This window comes from Schistocerca serialis, chromosome 6, assembly GCF_023864345.2.
Source record: "Schistocerca serialis cubense isolate TAMUIC-IGC-003099 chromosome 6, iqSchSeri2.2, whole genome shotgun sequence".
Classification (NCBI taxonomy): domain Eukaryota; kingdom Metazoa; phylum Arthropoda; class Insecta; order Orthoptera; family Acrididae; genus Schistocerca; species Schistocerca serialis.
Window position 1 is genome coordinate 286,355,392 of NC_064643.1, and position 19,410 is coordinate 286,374,801.

Genomic DNA, 19,410 nt, shown 5'->3' on the forward strand with positions numbered 1-19,410 from the left:
CTTGATGTCTCAGAATGTGTGCTAGCAACTGATTTCATCTTCTCAGGTTATACAAGTTTCTCATTATTTACGTGATCTACCCAGCTAATATTCTGCATTCCTCTGTAACACCACATTTTGAAAGCTTCAATTTTATTCTTGTCTAAACTGTTAATTGTCCATGTTTCACTTCCAAACATGGCTACAGTGCATATAAATACTTTCAGAAAAGACTTCCTGACGTTTAAAGGTATACTTGATATTAACAAATTTCTCTTCTTCAGAAACGCTTTTCTTGCCATTGACAGTCCGTATTTTATATCCTCTCAACTTCGGCCATCATCAGTTATTTTGCTGCCCAAGTAACAAAAATAATCTACTACTTTAAGTTTCTCTTTTTCTAATTTAATTACCTCAGAAACACCTGAAATAATTTGACTACATTCTATTACCCTTGTTTTGCTTGTTGAAGTTCGTCTTATATTCTTCTTTCAAGTCACTGCCCATTCTGTTCAACTGATCTTCCAAATCTTTTGCTGTCTCTCACAGAATTATAATGACATTGGCAAACCTCAAAGTTTTTATATCTTCTCCCTGGACTTTAATTCCCACTCCAAATTTTTCTTTTGTTTCCTGTACTGCTTGCTCAATATACAGGTTGAATAGCATCAGGGACAGGATACAATCCTGTCTCACTCCCTTCTCAACCACTGCTTCCCTTTCATGCCCCTCAACTTAACTGCAACACGGTTTCTGTACAAGTTGTAAATAGCCTTTCACTCCCAGTATCTTACCCCTGCCACCCACAGAATTTCAAAGAGAGTATTCCAGTCAACATAGTCAAAAGCTTTCTCTAAGGCTACAAAGGTTTGTCTTTCCTTGATCTATCTTTAAGATAAGTCGTAGGGTCAGTATTGCCTCACGTGTTCTAATATTTCTATGGAATCCAAACTGATCTTCCCCAAGGTCAGCTTACACCAGTTTTTCCATTCATCTGTAAAGAATTTGTGTTAACACCTGCTTTCTTTGGGATTGGATTTATTATATTCGTCTTGAAGTCTGAGGGTATTTTGCCTGTCTCATTCCTCTTCCTCACCAGATGCGAGAGCTTTGTCATGGCTGGTTCTCCCACAGCTATCAGTTGTCTGGCCTTGTTTTGACTTAGGTCTTTCAGTGCTCTGTCAAATTCTTCGTGCAGTATTATATCTCTGATCTCATTTTCACTACATCCTCTCCTATTTTTATATTATAGCCCTCAAGTATATTTCCCTTGTATAGACCCTCTATATACTGCTTCTATCTTTCCCTTATTTGGTTAGGACTGGTTTTCCATGTGAGCTCTTGACATTCATACAGGTGGTTCTCTTTTCTCCAAAGGTCTGTTTAATTTTCCTGTAGGCAGTATCTATCTTACCAATATTGATACATGCTTCTAAATCTTTACATTTGTCCTGTAGCCATTCCTGTGTAGCCACTTTCTTCTTCCTGTCAGTCTCTTTTCTTAGACATATGGGTTGATGTTACAAGACCAGATCAAGCAATCACCCAGACCATTGCCCCTGCAATGAATAAAATGCTCATGCCTCACTTTAGGAATCTCATGTTTTTCTGTCCTCTCAACAGATACTCCGTTGTGGTTGCAGCTACCGGCTATATGTATTACTAAGGCACACAAGCCTCCCCACCAATGGCAAGGTCCATGGTTCATGGGTGAAGCAATGCCACTATGGTGATGCAAATCAGGTTTCCTTTAAATACACGCTGTAATGGTCATGATCATTAGTTACCCTTGAGACTGGATATAGTGAGTTGATGTTACTCAAGAATTCCACTGGGTGTTCCTTCTGTGATAATACTGAAAAACTTGGCAGGAATATAGCCACTGTGCATGACTGCTGGCAGCTGTGATCACGAGAATATATGGTCCCAAGAAGACCAGGCTCCAGATGACCACGTGGCAGTACCGAGATGGAACACCATAGTGTTTGGTGTATGGCTTTGGCACATTGTACTGCATCAGAAGCAGCTTGAGAGGCAGTTGGCACAGCAGTGACACAACAAACTGTTGCAAATCGGTTACTTCAGTGACAGCTCCAAGCCAGACGACTTTTACCATGCATTTCACTGACCCCAAACCTCCCCCATTTGTGACTTCAGTGGTGTCAAGTGAGAGGTCATTGGGGGGCAGGGTGGAGATCTGTTGTTTTCTGATGAAAGCTGGTTCTACCTCGGTGTCAGTGATGGCTGTGTGTTCATTAGAAGAAGTTGGAGGCCAGCTGAGAGCCTGAAACCAACCACCAGTCTGTGTGCTAGGCACACTGAGCCTATACCAGGAGTTATGGTCTGAGGTGTAATTTCGTATGACAGCAGGAGCACTCTCGTGGTTAAGCCCGCACCCTGTCCACAAGTTTGTAAGTCAGTCAGATGATTTGACATGTTTTGCTACCATTCATGAACAGCATTCCAACAGGCGGTGGGTTTCCAACAGGAAAATGCTCGCTCACATACTACTGCTGCTGTAATCCATCATGTTCTACAGAGTGTCAACATGTTGCCTTGACCTGCTCAATCACCAGATCTGTCTCCAATATATCACATATGGGACATCATCGGATGACAACCCCACTGTCATCCACAAATGGCATTAACTGTCCCTGCATTGACCGACCAAGTGCAGCAAGTATGGAACTCTATCCCACAAACTGACACCTAACACCTGTACAACATAATGCATGCATAGTTCTTATAATTAAATTTTCCCTGAGACATTTAAGTCTACAATAATGATGGAAGATGAAGAAATGAACCCGGGTCTTCTTGCCCGGGTTTGAGTCCCGACCATGGCACAAATTTTAGTTCATTTCTTTAGTTTCCATCATTATCGTAAAATGTGTCATGTTTGCAGGCTTGGATTCAACATGTGGTTACACTGATTATTAATGTACCAGCATGACACACTTCACTTCTTTGCAATCAGAATAGTGTCTGGTTGATTCTTGAAATTGTATTTCTATTATTTGCTTACAGCCAGTAAGATATGACTTATGGCCTATGATGTCAAAAGCCTTAGACCAGGGCTGGCCACAGCATGCCAAACTGCAGTCGTGTGTGGTGTGCAGGCCGAGTGTCCCAGCTTTGCTTAGTCCTTCTTGGAAATACTCAATATGGTGTGACATTTCATGAAGTAGTGCAATGCGGCACTGTTTCTTCAGGCATACAGTACAGTATTTTTCAAAGTGCCAGTGCTGTGCATTCCTTGCTATTTGCTTGTGGTTTAAAGGAAATGTAAAAGAACTGGTTGTTGCAATGGCACAGGCACTCAAAAGGAGGCAGTCTAGCAATATACTGTCATAACCATTTGAATATGAGTGGGAATTATAGTACTTTTTCAAAGAGAAGGTTGAAAATTCTCAGAGTCTATTATGCAGTCACATAATTGCTGGGCACCACAGATATGCTGTAGGCGGCTGTACACCACAATGCACTAGGAACTTATAGATTTATTTGGTGATGAAAGAGAAAACAAGTTGGCAGACCTAAAAAGGTGGAGTGCTGTGCAGTGAGCTGATCTCAACGCGAATAACTCATGAAAATAGTTACGTCTGTGTAGTTATAGAATTTCCTAACATAATATGAAACAAAGCTGCATGCGAGCAGGTCTGTGCTCTAGGCGATTCCTCTGTGGTGCCTTTGCAGTTACCTTGCCTTACCTCTCAGACAGCACCGGGGATGGGGGGGTGGGAGGGGGTGTAGTGGAGGGAAATGTGCACTGACGGCGAGACGAGAGTTGCCCGCATGCCAAAAGTGCTGCCCATTTATTGAGTTTCTGATCATCCCTGTCATAGACATATCAAGGCATAAGCCTATTACTTTTTCTCCAGTATCAAGTTTTTGGCGCACTTCACTCAGAAATTCAAATATTGCTGTTTCTATTGGTTGGACTGTGGATATTATGTTGCACTTTTCTCAAAAATCTAGCAACCTCGTATGAAAAAGTTTTTCTAGTATTTTCAAAAATATAGATAGCAAAGCAAAACGTCTGTAATTGGCTACGTCTTATTTGTTACCTTTTTTTGAACAGTGGCTTGACTTTCACTATTTTTAAGCGGGAAGGAAAGATTCCAGTTGTGAATGAACTGTCGAAAATGTGGCCTAATGGTACTGAAATGAGGTCATCTGCATTTTTAATGACATAATTCTGAATCTCATACACATCTGTTGAAAATTTTGTTCTTAACTTACTACTTACTAGTACAACTTCTTTAGGGTTGGTTGGGAGAAGAAATAGGGAGCCAGGATTTCTATTTAGATTTGCTGGTGATTGGTAGAATTTTTACTGGAAGATGTTGTTATCATATATTTGAAAAGTATGTATTAGAAGCACTGGCTACTTTTTCAGGATCTGTAATTTGTTTGTCATCCTGGTCTAGCTGGAGGTTTGAATTTTGGAGCACTTCATTTCTTACTTGCTGTTTGACTATGTCACACATTGGTTTCTTTTTGTTCCTGGTTGTTATGATTTGCCTTTTTTAGCTTTTTTATGACTTCATGAAGCACTCTCTTATAATTGCTAAAATATACTAGAAATTCTTCTGTAACACTTCTGAAATTTCCAAAAATATCCTTTTTTCAGCACAAAATATTTTAAATGCAAAGAAACATTTTTTTTTTTTTCAAGGAAGTTTTTATTCAAAAACATATTTCAGTTATATTGAAAATAGAAGATAATATGGAGAGGCCACGTAAAGGTGGACAGAAGGATCCTTGCAAAACTATTGCTGTAGTTGTGGCCTCTTAAAAATTTGAGTTTGTCATCATGGAGCAATATGACCGCAAAAGAGCTCACAGCCAGTTCTCAGCCACATCTCACAATTTCTTTAAAATTTCACTGAAATTACAGACTAGTGCTCAAAATCAACAAGCAGAAGGCCATTTTCAACACCAGAGTGTTGTAATGCATTTTGAAGTTCAATATCCTGCCTGGAACTTTATATGTAACACTGTGACACCAACATTTTGTGTTCAGTGAAAAACAGGTTTGTGTAACAGTTTCATGTAACTATAAACAAGATCCACAGAAGGTGTTTACTGATCTCATTAAGTCTATTGTTGATTATTCCTCATATTATCATGAGCAAAACAGCAATTTATGTATGATGGTTGACAAGCAGATTGCTCATTCTTCATTTTCTTTCTATCGAAGTTGAATTTTGCTTCCAAATTGAGATATATTATTCGTTAATTACATTACCTCACATTTCTTGACACCATAATCCATTCGTATCTCTTACTCCTGAGCAATATTTTTAGTTCTTACTTCCAGATACACCAATTTAAGATAAACACTAATAGTGCATGCACAGAAATGACCAATACTGGGCTCTTGCAAACCACTAGCATCGCACAATGGGAAACAGATAAAACATTTTGGAAGTATTGCTTACACAAAATAGCAGAGGATGAGACCTTATGTCATTGTTCTGAGTAAAAAAAAAAAATCTTATGACTTATGAAAGATGATACTTACATCTAGGCTTTGTCCGATCAATTGTCTGGACATACACTATTAGTTTAGCACCATATGATAAAGGCTATTCTTACCTTTTCACAAAGGAATGCATTCCAGTTAGTTGGGTAGTATCTTCAGGCTTTACAGATTCTCATGAGACTGTTTTGGTTGGTTGGTTGTTTCGGGGAAGGAGACCAGACAGCGAGGTCATCGGTCTCATCGGATTAGGGAAGGACGGGGAAGGAAGTCGGCCGTGCCCTTTGAAAGGAACCATCCCGGCATTTGCCTGGAGCGATTTAGGGAAATCACGGAAAACCTAAATCAGGATGGCCGGACGCGGGATTGAACCGTCGTCCTCCCGAATGCGAGTCCAGTGTCTAACCACTGCGCCACCTCGCTCGGTGTGAGACTGTTTTAATCACCCTTCAGTTTTTGAAAATATTATTACAAATGTCTTTTTTTTGTCATAGTCTTCTGACTGGTTTGATACAGCCAGCCATGAATTCCTCTCCTGTGTCAACCTTTTCATCTCAGAGTACCAATTGCACCGTACGTCTTCAGTTATTTGCCAGACGTATTCTAATCTCTTTCTTCCTCTACAGTTTTTACCTTCAGTACCATGGAAGTTAACACCTGATGCCTAACAGGTGTCCTATCATTCTGTCCCTTCTTCTTGTCAATGTTTCTCGTATGTCCCTTTCCTTGCCGATTTTGTGGAGAACCTCATTTCTTACCTTATCAGTCCACCTAATTTTCAGCATTCTTCTGTAGCACCACATCTTGAAGGCTTCAATTCTCTTCTGTTCTAGTTTTTCCACAGTCCATGGCTCACTACCATACAAAGCTGTGCTCGAAGTGTATATCTCCAGAAATTTCTTCCTCAAGTTAAGACCTATGTTTGACACTAGCAAACTCCTCTTGCCTTTTTCGCCAGTGCTAGCATGCTTTTTACATCCTTCTTTCTCCATCCGTCATAGGTTATTTTGCTGCCTTGGTAGCAGAATTCCTTAACTTTGTGATCCCCAATAGTAATGTTAAGTTTCTCGCTGTTCTCATTTCTGCTACATCTGATTACTTTGGCCTTCCTGTGATTCATTCTCAGTCTATATTCTCAGTAGACTGTTGATCCCATTTAACATATCATGCAGTCCACTTTCTCTGAGGATAGCAACATCATCAGTGAATCACATCATTGACATTCTTTCACCTTGAATTTTAATCCCACTCCTGAACCTTTCTTTTATTTCTCTTATTGCTTCTTCGATGTAAAGATTGAACAGTCGGGGCGAAAGACTACATCGCCATCTTACACCCTTTTTAAATTGAGCACTTCATTCTTGGTCTTCCAGTCTTACTGTTCCCTCTGGGTTCTTGTACATATTGTATATTACTCACCTTTTGCTATAGCTTACCCCCTATTTTTCTCAGAATTTCAAACATATTGCACCATTTTACAGTGTTGAACGCCTTTTTCAGGTTGACAAATCCTATGAACATGTGTTGTTTTTTCTTCAGCCTTGCTTCCTTTATCGACTGCAACATCAGAACAGCCGCTCAGGTGTCTTTACCTTTCCTAAAGCTAATTTGATATTCATCTAACATAGCCTTAGTTTTCTTTCCATTTTTTACATTTAATTCTTGTCAGCAACTTAGATGCATAAACTGTTAAGCTGACTGTGTGATAATTCTCGCACTTGGTGGCTCTTGCTATATTCGGAATTGTGTGGATGATGTTTTTCTGGAAGTCTGATGGCATATTGCCAGTCTCATGCATTCTACGCAGAAAGGTGAACAGTTGTTTCGTTGCCACTTACCCCCAAAGATTTTATAAACTCTGATGGAATGTTATCTGTACCTTTTGCCTTATTCAACATTAAGTTGACCAAAGCTCTTTTAAATTCTGACTCTTAATACTGGATCTCCTATCTCTTCCCTGATGACTCCTGTTTCTTCTTCTATGATGTCATCAGCCAAGTCTTCCTCCTCGTAGAGGCCTTCAGTGTACTTTTTCCACATATTCGCTCTCTCTTGTACATTTAGCAGTGGAATTCCCACTGAACTCTCAATGTTAGCATCCTTTCTTTTTAATTTCACTGAAGACTGTTTTGACTTTCCTGTATGCTGAATCTGTTCTTCCAGCAATCATTTCTTTTTCGATTTCTTCACTTTTTCAATGCAGCCATTTTGCCTTTGCTTCCCTGTACTTTCCATTTTTTCATTCTTAATTGATTTGTATTTCTGTATTCCTGAATTTGAATGAACATTTTTGTACTTCCTTGTTTCACAAGTCAGCTGAAGAACTTCATCTGTTATCCATGGTTTCTTCATAGTTGTCTTCCTTGTACCTACGGTTTTCTTTCCAACTTCCATGATTGCTCTCTTTAAAGATTTCCATTCCTCTTCAACTGTACTGTCTACTGAGCTGTTCATTATCGCAGTGTCTATAACCTTAGAGAACTTCAGACATATGTCTTCATTTCTTAATACTTTCGTATCCCACTTCTTTGTGCACTGATTCTTCCTGACTAGTCTCTTAAACTTCAGCCTACTCTTCATCATTACTAAATTGTGATATGAGTCTATATCTGCTCTTGGGTACACCTTACAATTGAACTGTTTCGTAATCTCTACCTGACCATGAAATAATCTTCTCGTATCTCCCAGTTTCTACTACCAAGCCCATATTCTCCTGTAACCCTTTCTTCTACTCCTTCCCCCATAACCACATTCCTGTCCCCCACGACTATTAGATTTTCATCTCCCTTTATGCATTGTATCACATGTTCAGTATTCTCATATACTTATTCTACCTCTTCATCTTCAACTTGCAACATCGGCCTGTGTTCCTGAACTATCATCATTGGTGTGATTTGCTGTTGATTCTGATAAGAACAATCCTATCACTGAACTGTTAACAGTTACTCACTCTCTGCCCTACCTTCCTATTTGTAACAAATCCTACTCCCTTTATACCACTTTCTGCAGCTGTCGATATTACCTTATACTCATCTGACCAGAAATCGTTGTCTTCCTTCCTTTTTACTTCACTGACCTCCACTATATCTAAACTGAACCTTAGCATACCCCTTTTCAGATTTTCTAACTTCCCTACCACGTTCAAATTTCTGAAATTCTATACCCCGACTCATAGAAAGTTATCCATTTGTTGGTCATTCAATCTTTTTCTCATGGTCACCTCTCCCTTGACAGTCCGCTCCTGGAGAGATCGGAAGGGGGGGGGGGGACTATTCCAGGATATTTTGCCAATGGCGAGATCATCATGACATTTTTTCCATTACAGGCCACGTGTCCTGTGGACACATTTGTGTCTTTAATGCAGTTGTTTCTATTATGTTCTGCACCCTTATGCCATTGATCATTGCCGATCCTCACGTCTTTAGTGGCAGTTCCCCTCCCCACCCCAAGGGCATGAGAGTACCCTGAACCTCTATCTGCTCCTCTGCCCTCTTTGACTAGGTTGTTGGCTAAATGATGATAACTTCTTATCCCAGAACCAGAAGTCTTTGGCCACTATTGCTGATGATTTTTATTCACAATTTAAGTGGTGGCAGGGTTTGAACATGGGACTGAGGATGTTTTGGTTACTAATCAAAGACATTACCGCTAGGCCATGGGTGCATTTATGTTTATGCTAAGATTTTAAAAAATCAGATAAAATTTAGAGACAGCTACAGTGAGCACTGTTCTACATCCAATACTGGTGAAAAAGTAATTGGTAAATTAATTTCTCACTTCTTTGGCTGCTGACTGGACAATTATGTATGTTTATGAATTCCCATGGCACATATGTTTCAGCCACCTGCCTTTGTGCCAGTCTCCTTTTCAACACGGACGTTTTCATACTGATATTGCACATAAAACGTCTGCAATTTTAAGAAGATCTTCCTGCAAGTGGCAAGTATTTGCAGCAATATTCAAGGAACTGTTTCCACTAAATTGCAGAAGCTATTTCTGCAAATTGACAAAACTTTAATTTGTTGAAATATGTATGTTTAAGTTTCTGTAATAAGCAGTAATTAAAATGTGTGATTTGGCAATACTGGATCACACAGAGCTGTTATGTTTTAATCTTTGAAGCTTCCAAGCAGCTCTCACTTTTCTTCTGTTGATTGTTCTTTCTTCGGTCCATTTTGTCCCTGTTCTCATGGCAACTTGTCTGTGGCAGTACTTCCAGTTTGCTAGTTTACTGTCAGTATATGATTGTTGAAAATGGTTGATGGACTTACATGAGCCCTTCCTAAATCCTTTTTGACCTGTTGGATGTAGGCTACAGTTTTGAGTTTATCTATGTTCATCTCAATTTTATGAGTAAGTTTTGCTCAGTGTTGCCAAGAGTTAAAGTGTGCTCCCTGCCAGTTTCAAGTGCAAAAGCCACCAGAGATCCACCAAAAAGCCCCTGCTCTCATAATTGCTAAAATTTCCACTAACATTTTTAAAATTATTATGAAAGAAAACAATAAGTATATTAGTAATTAGTTTCCTTTATTATTAAGTAATAAAATATTCATAGTTATTAAATGAACATACAATAAATAAATCAGTAAGTCAAGGTCTGGAACATACAAAAAGTTCTATAACAGCAGCTAATTATTTAAATGAATTCATCTTCTTCAGATGAAACATTTTTGTCTGCATCATCATCATCATAATCGTCGGTTCTAGATTGATACGATTCTTTGGTACCGTTTTGTTTTTAATGTATATTGGAATTTCATATGCGTTGCAGCAATTTTCTTCCAAACTCAAACCACAGCGTATTCTTAATATAGCAGTTAAAAGATTTAACTTCATTCTATTCCTTTGCTTGTTTTTTTTATTACATTCATACTGCTAAATAGTCTCTAAACATTGGCATTGAAATGAGGCAGTATGAGGCGAGTAATCACAAAAGTCACTAATTCCTCAGATTTGCATATCTCTTGAGTTTCTTTGAAACACAATGCTTCATTCCAAATTTTTTTTTTTTGTACCTTTGGTCTCATTCCAGTTCAACAAATAAATTTATCGCCACTGATAATTCACTCTTGCTATAAACAATACACTTTTCCTGAACTGATTAGATTTTCCATGATGAGATTATAAGTCCTTGTTCAATACTATTCTCGAAATTTTTTTCATCAGTGTCAAATTTCTGGTAACCTGTTTTATACTTCTTCAATCAGATTTTCTGTAAATGCTATGCATCAATTACACAACATTTCTTTGTTTTCCCATAGTAATCCTTTTTGTCTCATTTCAAGCAACTATTTTTCATATTGGAATCCCAGATAAAATCTTCGATAGAAGAAATCACAACTCTATTGAGTAAAAATATTAACTTTATTTGCAGGTGACATAACTTTTGATGACAAGCATATCTATCAGGTTGGTCAACTTATCAAAGAGTTTGGTGTGAACTGTATCTTTCGACTCGAACATTTTATTGACTCTGTTTATTTCAATTAATGTTGGATATAAAAAGGAATTTTTGTGTAATTTATCTTGTTTGCATACATAGCGCACAATAACTCTGGCATGTGACACCTATCACCCACTTTAGCTATGAAAAAATGTGTTTTTAGCTCTGACCGTTGTGTGTATATTCTTGATACAGCGGATTCTGTTGATATCCGCCTTGTGTGGCATGCATGAACTATTTTTAACAGTTTCTGTCCATTTTTGTTGGTTTTGTACAGCTGCTTGTAAAGAGACTGTCTGGAACAGGAGCGACTAAACCAATCATATGTCTCTTTAATTAAAAACTCCAAATTTCTCAGTAAAAACTCTTTTGCATCAGCTCAGACAGCCAGTTGCAAGGAGTTGCACAAGCAATATACTAAAATCAGGTGTGGTACCTCTACTTTCAGGTTCATAAATACTCCGCTATTTACTCCAACCATGACAGAGGCAGTATCTGTACCCATTAAATTTTCAAGTCGCAAATCAAATTGTTGAAGTGTCTTCTTTATAGCAGAGACGAAAGCTTCAGCATTACTCTCATGCAGTTAGCAAGGTCAAGATATGTAGATACTATTTTTTTGTGTAATTTACTGTAATAAACTATAATCAATCCCAAGTATTTATGTACAGCAGTATCAGTAGGTTCATCAATTAATAAGCTAAATGGTTGACCTTTTCAATCTTGCTTTAGAACATCAGTGAAATGCGGTGCTAACATTTTATTTTATTTTATTTTTTCTTTTTCCCAATGGGCTCTTACTTATAAGCAATTTTAGGCTGCACAGGTACAACCTGCAACAATTTACTTATCAAAGAGTGGTCAAAGATGTAAAACCGAGTAATGAATAACTAATCAATCAAAGAAAAGGTTGCTTACTTTTTTATTTTGTAGATGATTCTTTGATATCCCATGAGACTTCAGATCCCCATAGTGACTCCTTAAAACTGTACCACAAAATTTGCACTTCGCTACCTGACCCCTAGTCCTTTCAATAATTTGAAGCCAATCTTTTCAATGGTCTTGAAGCCAAGAATCTTGAAACTTTTGCATATATCATGGATTCGGCATAGTTATACACATATGAAGCTGTGAAATAATACCACACTGAGAATCACATTTGTATAGTGCCCACCACGAACGATGACAATCAAGTTACTTTTTCTGCACATCTGACAGGACTCACCCTGCATGAGCCAAGCACTCAATGGTTATTCGAAGCGACAATGAAATAAGTGAGCACCTATTGTTCGAAACCGGTTGCTGCACTCCCTGCACCTGCGCAAGCCACCGCCGCTCGTGAAATGAACTATAACTAGGTGCTACTAAATACTGTTCATTCTACTGAGAGTCCCCGCATGTAGTCTATCAAGTGTGATGGTTCATTTGACGTCACATTGTAATGCACCAGTGTTGTCTTGCAGTAGAAGCTAAATACTCCTGAAATCTAATAAAGTAAAAATAACATATTTCGAAGCATCATAGCTTACTGGTTGAGAAATCACATTTTCAGTAACTGAAACTGAATTCTACTAAACCACTATGCAATCTACCAGTCACTAGAAGAAATATTTCGCCACTAAAAGGAGGGTACAAACCACCAGTTTAAGTAGAAAATCCACTAAGTTGGCAACACTAGTTTTGTGGTTGATAGTCTATGGATATGTCCATAAAATTTCAATCTCTCTCTGATGTCTGCACGACATTCAATAGTTTTTTGGTGTTTTAGTCTTTGTCCATTTCTGTTATTTTGGAGGATACCTTCCAGATCACCTTTTCTGTAGAGTGTTAGTATTTTGTTATCATAAAAGACTTTGGGTCTGATAACTATTTTATAGTCCCTGATTTTTGTGTGAACGGACATACGTATTCTGCTTTTACATGATGCATACTTTACTGTAAGTTCTCCCAAGTTTCTGCACTTGAATTTTGTGAAATATTGTTCAGATTTTTGTCCATATGGAATATTTTACTACAAAATAAGATCTGTTCCCTTTTATTGAATTATTATAATAAGAACTACAATCCCTTGTTGTTCCAGTAATTAATCACCTGAAGAATAAGTCAAAAAACCAATCTACATGAAACTTCCTGCCAGATTAAAACTGTATGCTGGACCGAGACTTAGGACCTTTGTCTTTCATGGGCAAGTGCTCTACCAAATTAATTACCCAAGCATGAGTTGAGACCCATCCTCCTTGCCTTACTTCCACATGTACCTCATATCCTACCTTCCAAATTTCACAGAAGTTCTCTTGTGAAAATTGCACGACTAGAGTTGATAGAGCATTGCCTGCGAATGGGAAGACACTGTGCCAGAGTCTTGGTCTGGCACACAATTTTAATCTGCCAGGAAGTTTCGTATCAGCACACATCACGTTGCACAGTGAAAATTTCATTCTGATTATTGACCCAAAATTCCATAAAGAAATCTCATTACATAGCACCTGCCAACTTGCACACTAAAATTATGAATTTTTTTTGTGCCACTACTTACACTTTCATAGATGGCATTGTTCCATCTATTTATAATCAGTGTATAACAATTGTGAGCATCTGAATACAGAGTGATGTCATCAGTATAAGAGTAAATATGTGTTAGTTTGTCTGTTACACTTCTTTTGCTGCAATATCAATGCAGTGTCAGTAAAGCAAACTTCTGCCCATTTAAATTAGAATTTATGAAAAGCATTTTACAAATTTTCTTTTTGTTCTTGTGTGCATTATTGTGGAGCAGATAATTTTACACAATTTCTATGTCTTGAGTGATTGCATAATGATGAAGTGAAATCAGTTCAGGTAACAGCTTGATTATACTGAATTTTTTTGTCTGAGAAATGCCAATGAAATATGTGTCTTTTAGTTATTGTTCAGTGCTGTATTGAGTAGAACATTGTGTCACACAGTTTGCAAATTTCGAGATTGTGGAATGAGAGGAGCAATGCGTCTGCATTAAATTTTGTGCGAAATGCAAGAAAACCTTTACAGAGAGACACCACACGATGCAGGAAGCCTATAGTGATGAGTGTTTAAGCCATACTTGGTGTTATGAATTGTTTACACAGTTTAAAAATGGCTGGACAGAAGTTAAAAAGATGAGCCTCGTCCACGATGCCTTTCGATGTCTACTGATGATGCTCGTGTCAGGAACAACAAAATTATGCATGCCAGTCGAAGACTGCCTGACTGAGAGATTGCAGAAGAATGTAACATTTCATTTGGGTCATCTCATGAAACCCTGATGCAGCATCTTGGAATGCATCTTGCTGCTTTCAAGCCAAGAGTCAAGACCAGAAAGACCTTCACCTTACCATTTATGAAGAACTTTTGAATTGAGGAAATGAGATCGAGCTCTTCCTTAAGAGAATCACAACTGGTGATGGGAAGTGGGTCTATGGTTATGATGTTGAGACGAGGATTCAATCTTCACAATGGGTCAGGAAAGGTTCTCCAAGGCTTGTCAGGTCAGCTCAAACGTCAAAGCCACGCTGATAGTTCTCTTTGACTATGAAGGATTATTCATCACAAATTCATGCCACAGGGACAAACTGTTAATGGTACTGATGATGATGATGAGCGTAGGGGAGCGATGTGGGAGACCCACGCCGCCTTACTAGGCAAGGTCCTAGTGGAGGTGGTTTGCCATTGCCTTCCTCCGACTGTAATGGGGATGAATGATGATGATGAAGACGACACAACAACACCCAGTTATCTCGAGGTAGGAAAAATCCCTGACCCCGCCGGGAATCGAACCCGATCAGGATGTGTTGCAATGACAATGCCTGCAAAAAAAAAAAAAAAAATATATATATATATATATGTGAGAAAGAAATTACCTGAAATGTGGCAATTCATTGCCCTTGCATCATGATTTGGCACCTGATCATTCATCCTTGTTGATGCATGACTATTTTCACAAAAAACGAAATCACTGTGCTGCCTTAACTTCTGTACTCTCCAGACATGGCCCCTGCAGACTTTTTTCTTTCCACAGTTGAAAATCCTGCTGAAGGGATAAAGATTTGCAAAATAGACAACATAAAAGAAAATTTGCAAACAGTGCTTTGCATGATCCAACAAGAGGCGTAACAAGACTGCTTCCGGAAGTGGAAACAGTGTTGGGAGCAGTGTATCAACCACAGAGGAAAGTATTTTGAAAGAAGATCATACACAATAAGTAAAGGATAGGATAGGCACTGAAAAATTTTGTGGGTGAAGTTCCGGAATTTTTTGAAGATACCTCATATTTTGAGGCAGTTTAGTGTTAGTTCAACATGGTCATTCTTTTGCTACACTAACTGCATCTTGAGGTAATTTTTGGCACAAATTTCAAGTTTTGTATACTATTTTACACATTGAGAGCTGTTCTGCTACAGTGCGTTAAACTATATCGGAAAATATTAACCTCCAACAGCACTTCTTGATGATGAGACTTTATCCATTTCATAACCAGTTACCTTTGTGTCAATTCCAGAACTGTACATTAGGCTATGTATTTCCTGCAGCCTTTAAAACTGATTCATTCATTCAATGATAGTTCAGTACTTAATTTTGGTTTTACTGTGTAGGAGAAATTTAAAGACTTACTTGTATCTGTGTAACATTTGAATTAAAAACATTCAATGAAATTGTTCTATCTAGATGGTTAAACATAGTTTTATGTTGTATTTGACATGGAATAGTTCCAGTTATGTTTTTCCTTAATAGGTGGAGATAAATCTCATCTTCCACACCACACACTACCTTAATCAAATTCAAAATAATTTAATGCAACTCGCAATTTTATGCACTTTATTACATAAAACTAGAGAATTAGTTTAATGTTGAAGAATGTTAAATTATTTGTAATGACAAGACATTGAGAGCTCAGAATGGAGGACACAGTTGTTACAACCGTAGATTTTCATACAGGAGTATGCGACACACCTTTCAATTTATTATATTTCTGTCTGTAACATATAATAATAATAATAATAATAATAATAATAATAATAACAATAATAATAATTGTTTAGCAATATATGACCAACAGTGTAGGAGTGCATGATCTGATTTCTTATGAAAAATTATGATTCTGTTCAAACTGGAACATAGTGCACATACATGTTCCCTTAAAGTTATCTGAACACTTTTAAAATTCACAAAGATTTATTAATATAATGAAAATATTGTATGAAATAAATAGAACATTTCCACTGAAGACATTATAAAATGATATAGTCTATAGCTTAGAATGCAAATATTTAGTATGCTATCAAATTACAGTGAGATTTTAAAAAGAATTCTTTGTATGAAATAAAAGCACTTTATTGCTGGAGATTTTACAATTGGTGGCAGCTAATACTTAGTACCTGGATTATATTTCTGAAATTTATGTTCCTAAAAATTGACTGTTAAAAATCAAACATGTTATGTAATTTTCTACAGAAAAGCTTTATATTTAACAAAAATATATATTTCAAATTTGTTTGTCATTTTTGCAGGCTATGTTCTCATACTTATAATTTTACTTTATTTTTTTAATGCAATGTTTTTCATTGTAAATCATAGTAAATTAAAATTGTAACAACATGGAAAGTAGGCACAACTTGTCATTTGTATAAAAGCCAGTGCAAGGTTGAGTGTGTGTTACAAATTCCATGAGATGGAAGTTGTAGTTGGAAAGGAAGTATGTCTTGTTATGCAGGTTGTGTGAAAAACTGAGAATGGAAAATTTACTAAATTTAACTGTAGAAATTTATTTAAAAAGTGATCTGTTACACATAATGTACACCAAGTGATTGAAATCTACAAAAATAGCAAACACTATCAACAACTGCAGAGTGCATTGATTCGTCAAGATATGAATTAAAGTATGTTAACATCCTGCTGTTTAACTTTAATTGTATCACAAAAACTGTACCTACTTTCTGAATGAACTGCAATTACAGCTGAATGTTTTTATCAATTTTTATTAATATTTGGAGCAGGAGCATTAAACAACAGGACCATCAACCTAAATTAATAAAAAAACAAGCAAAATGCCTTTCATTCTTCTGCCTGTTCCCACTTTTGTGTTCCATGCAGTGATGTGTATTATATACTGTACAACTTTCACTATCCCTTCCTTAATTCTTTTCAGAGTCTCAATTAGCCTAACTATAATTTTAGTTATCATATATACATAGATTCTTTGAAATACCTATTGTGATATTCACGTTCTTAGTTTAACAGCTTGAGTGCATATTAATATATTTACAACTACATTAATTCTGTTCTGTATTTGTAGAAAAATAAAATTAGCAGATTAGATTACGAACAAGAAATCTTGTTCTGAATAAGAACTGCATGGCAGAGAAGACAAGCAGGTATTAGTTAATGGTTTAAAACAGTTCCACAAGAAAAAATAAATAAAAATTATGGAAAAATTACAGGTTATTTTTTCATATTATTAAATTGCCACTTTTAAGGTAGTCTACTTTTTGTAGGTTTCCTGAAGAGGCTGAGACCTCTACCTCGTGGGGTGACTGGCACATTCTGAAACAAAAATATGATTCTTGTTTTCATCAAGACATTCATATCAGGTTTGATCAAACAATGGAAACCCGAGGTAAGAGTATCAACAATGTAGGAAAAGATAGATTGCTATTTACTGTAAAGATGACTACGTTGTGCCTGTCTGCAACTTAATGTATCATCCTTATGGTAAGCAACAATCTATTTTTTCCTACACTGTTAATATCAGATTTGTTTATCTGTGTTGGTAAAGTACCTTTCAAAGAGGGATGGTGGGAGAAGGGGCACAGGATCAGAAGATACTTTTCTTGTCATCTACGACATTTTACGTTATATAGTAATTGAACAGCAATTTAGCAAATGTGCAAAAATAAGAAGGGGCAGCACAGAGCAGGGTTAAATGCGGCTGAAGTTTTACAATTACCAGAAATGAATACCTCGAAAATGGTACTATTTTACATAGTTTTCTGGCAAGTTGCACACAGTGAGAATGTTTCTTGGAGAAAGTGAAGCTTCTAAAAATCAAACATATAGGATGGTCATTAAATTATTATTGAGAAAGTCAAAATAACATTTAATATCATTCCTTGCTGATTGCATTACTGTTATAAGTCACAATGCAGAATTTTCTGTTCGCATAAAAGATTGAGCAAAAAATTTCTTCAATAAAATGGTTTTCTTACTGGCTCTGCCAAGTGAGAGATAGTGGTGGTGTGCAGACACGTACAGATACACACAGTATATACAGAGATCACTGCCAGAAAAAGAGGAAAAATCCAGTAAGTTGCGCCATTTAATAACAACAAATAGTCATAGCAAGTATATTATTATCAGGAGCGTGTAACATCTGCCATTATCAGTTACTACCTTTGTGAGTGTGTGTGTGTGTGTGTGTGTGTGTGTGTGTGTGTGTAAAGATGAAATGATGCGCATCTGCCATTACTAGGAAAAACAATTATTTCATATAACCATGTCTTTATAAACTTTCAGGATGAATGTGTGTTTATGTTGAGTATGCTGCCTTTCTACTAGGTCAAGTACTGATAAACAGAAACCTATTTAGATTTTATCTGATCTATGAAAAGTTAAAATTAACTATACACCCAAAGAAACAGTATACTGTTCATGTTTCATATCATCATGTTGGGGTTTGGGGCCTAGCGATAAAGCATGTGCCTGGGAACAACGAGTTCACCGGATCACAGAAATTACAGTGTCTTTTACCTGTCAAGAGTTGTCAGGAATAGCATGTATCTCAGAGTCCATGTTGAACTGTGGGACTCTTTTCACTGATCTGGCACTTCCTTGTCTGACAACTGACACTGATAAATGTATTTGCTCGCGTTACCAAAGATACGAAAATTACACTGTGAAGGGTCTGTATGGAGGATGTTGCAGTGTTTCCCAACAAAAAAGATGAAAAGTAGCCTTTGTTTGATTGGCACTGTGGGGGAGGGCAACAGGGTGTCTTCATCTGAGAGCATTCCTGGGCATTTATGGTACATCACAATTTGTCATCATAGCACTGTACACTGATTGTAGTTCCACACTATAGGAACTCTAAGAGCAGAGAGGCCCTGCAGCTCAAGGAACAGGTCAAACTGACCTTACTGGAAATTGTGTAAACAGCTTCAGACTTCTTTGCCGGGGGAGATATGGAATGCATCCACTGCTGGCTTTGCTATCATTTGCCCTCTGGCTGTCTGACAGAATAATCCTGTTGCATGATAACTCCCACCCCACACAACCACTCTGACGAATGCTACACTTCAGTGATTTCATTGGCAAACACTGCTACAGCCTCAGTACAGCCCAGATCTTTCACCATGGGATTTTCACATCTTTGGTAACCTGTAGAAAGACATGCATGGATGTTTGTTTCAATTAGACAACGAAGTGCAAAGAGTGGATGCAGTTATGGACCTCTAAGGAGCCAACTGCATTCTACGAAAAAGAAATTGATCGTCTC

The 19,410-nt window shown here is 37.4% G+C and overlaps 1 protein-coding gene across 2 annotated transcripts in view; it reads right to left on the bottom strand.

The window, feature by feature from the left end:
- Positions 1–15,719: 15,719 nt before the first annotated feature.
- Positions 15,720–19,410, bottom strand: part of LOC126483770 (rootletin-like) — a 250,250-nt gene continuing 246,559 nt past the window's right edge. For both annotated transcript variants that reach the window (XM_050106920.1, XM_050106919.1), the window contains one exon: positions 15,720–17,462. In XM_050106920.1, the coding sequence (XP_049962877.1) occupies positions 17,391–17,462 (72 nt within the window). In that variant the 3' untranslated portion in view covers positions 15,720–17,390. The remainder of the gene's footprint in view (positions 17,463–19,410) is intronic.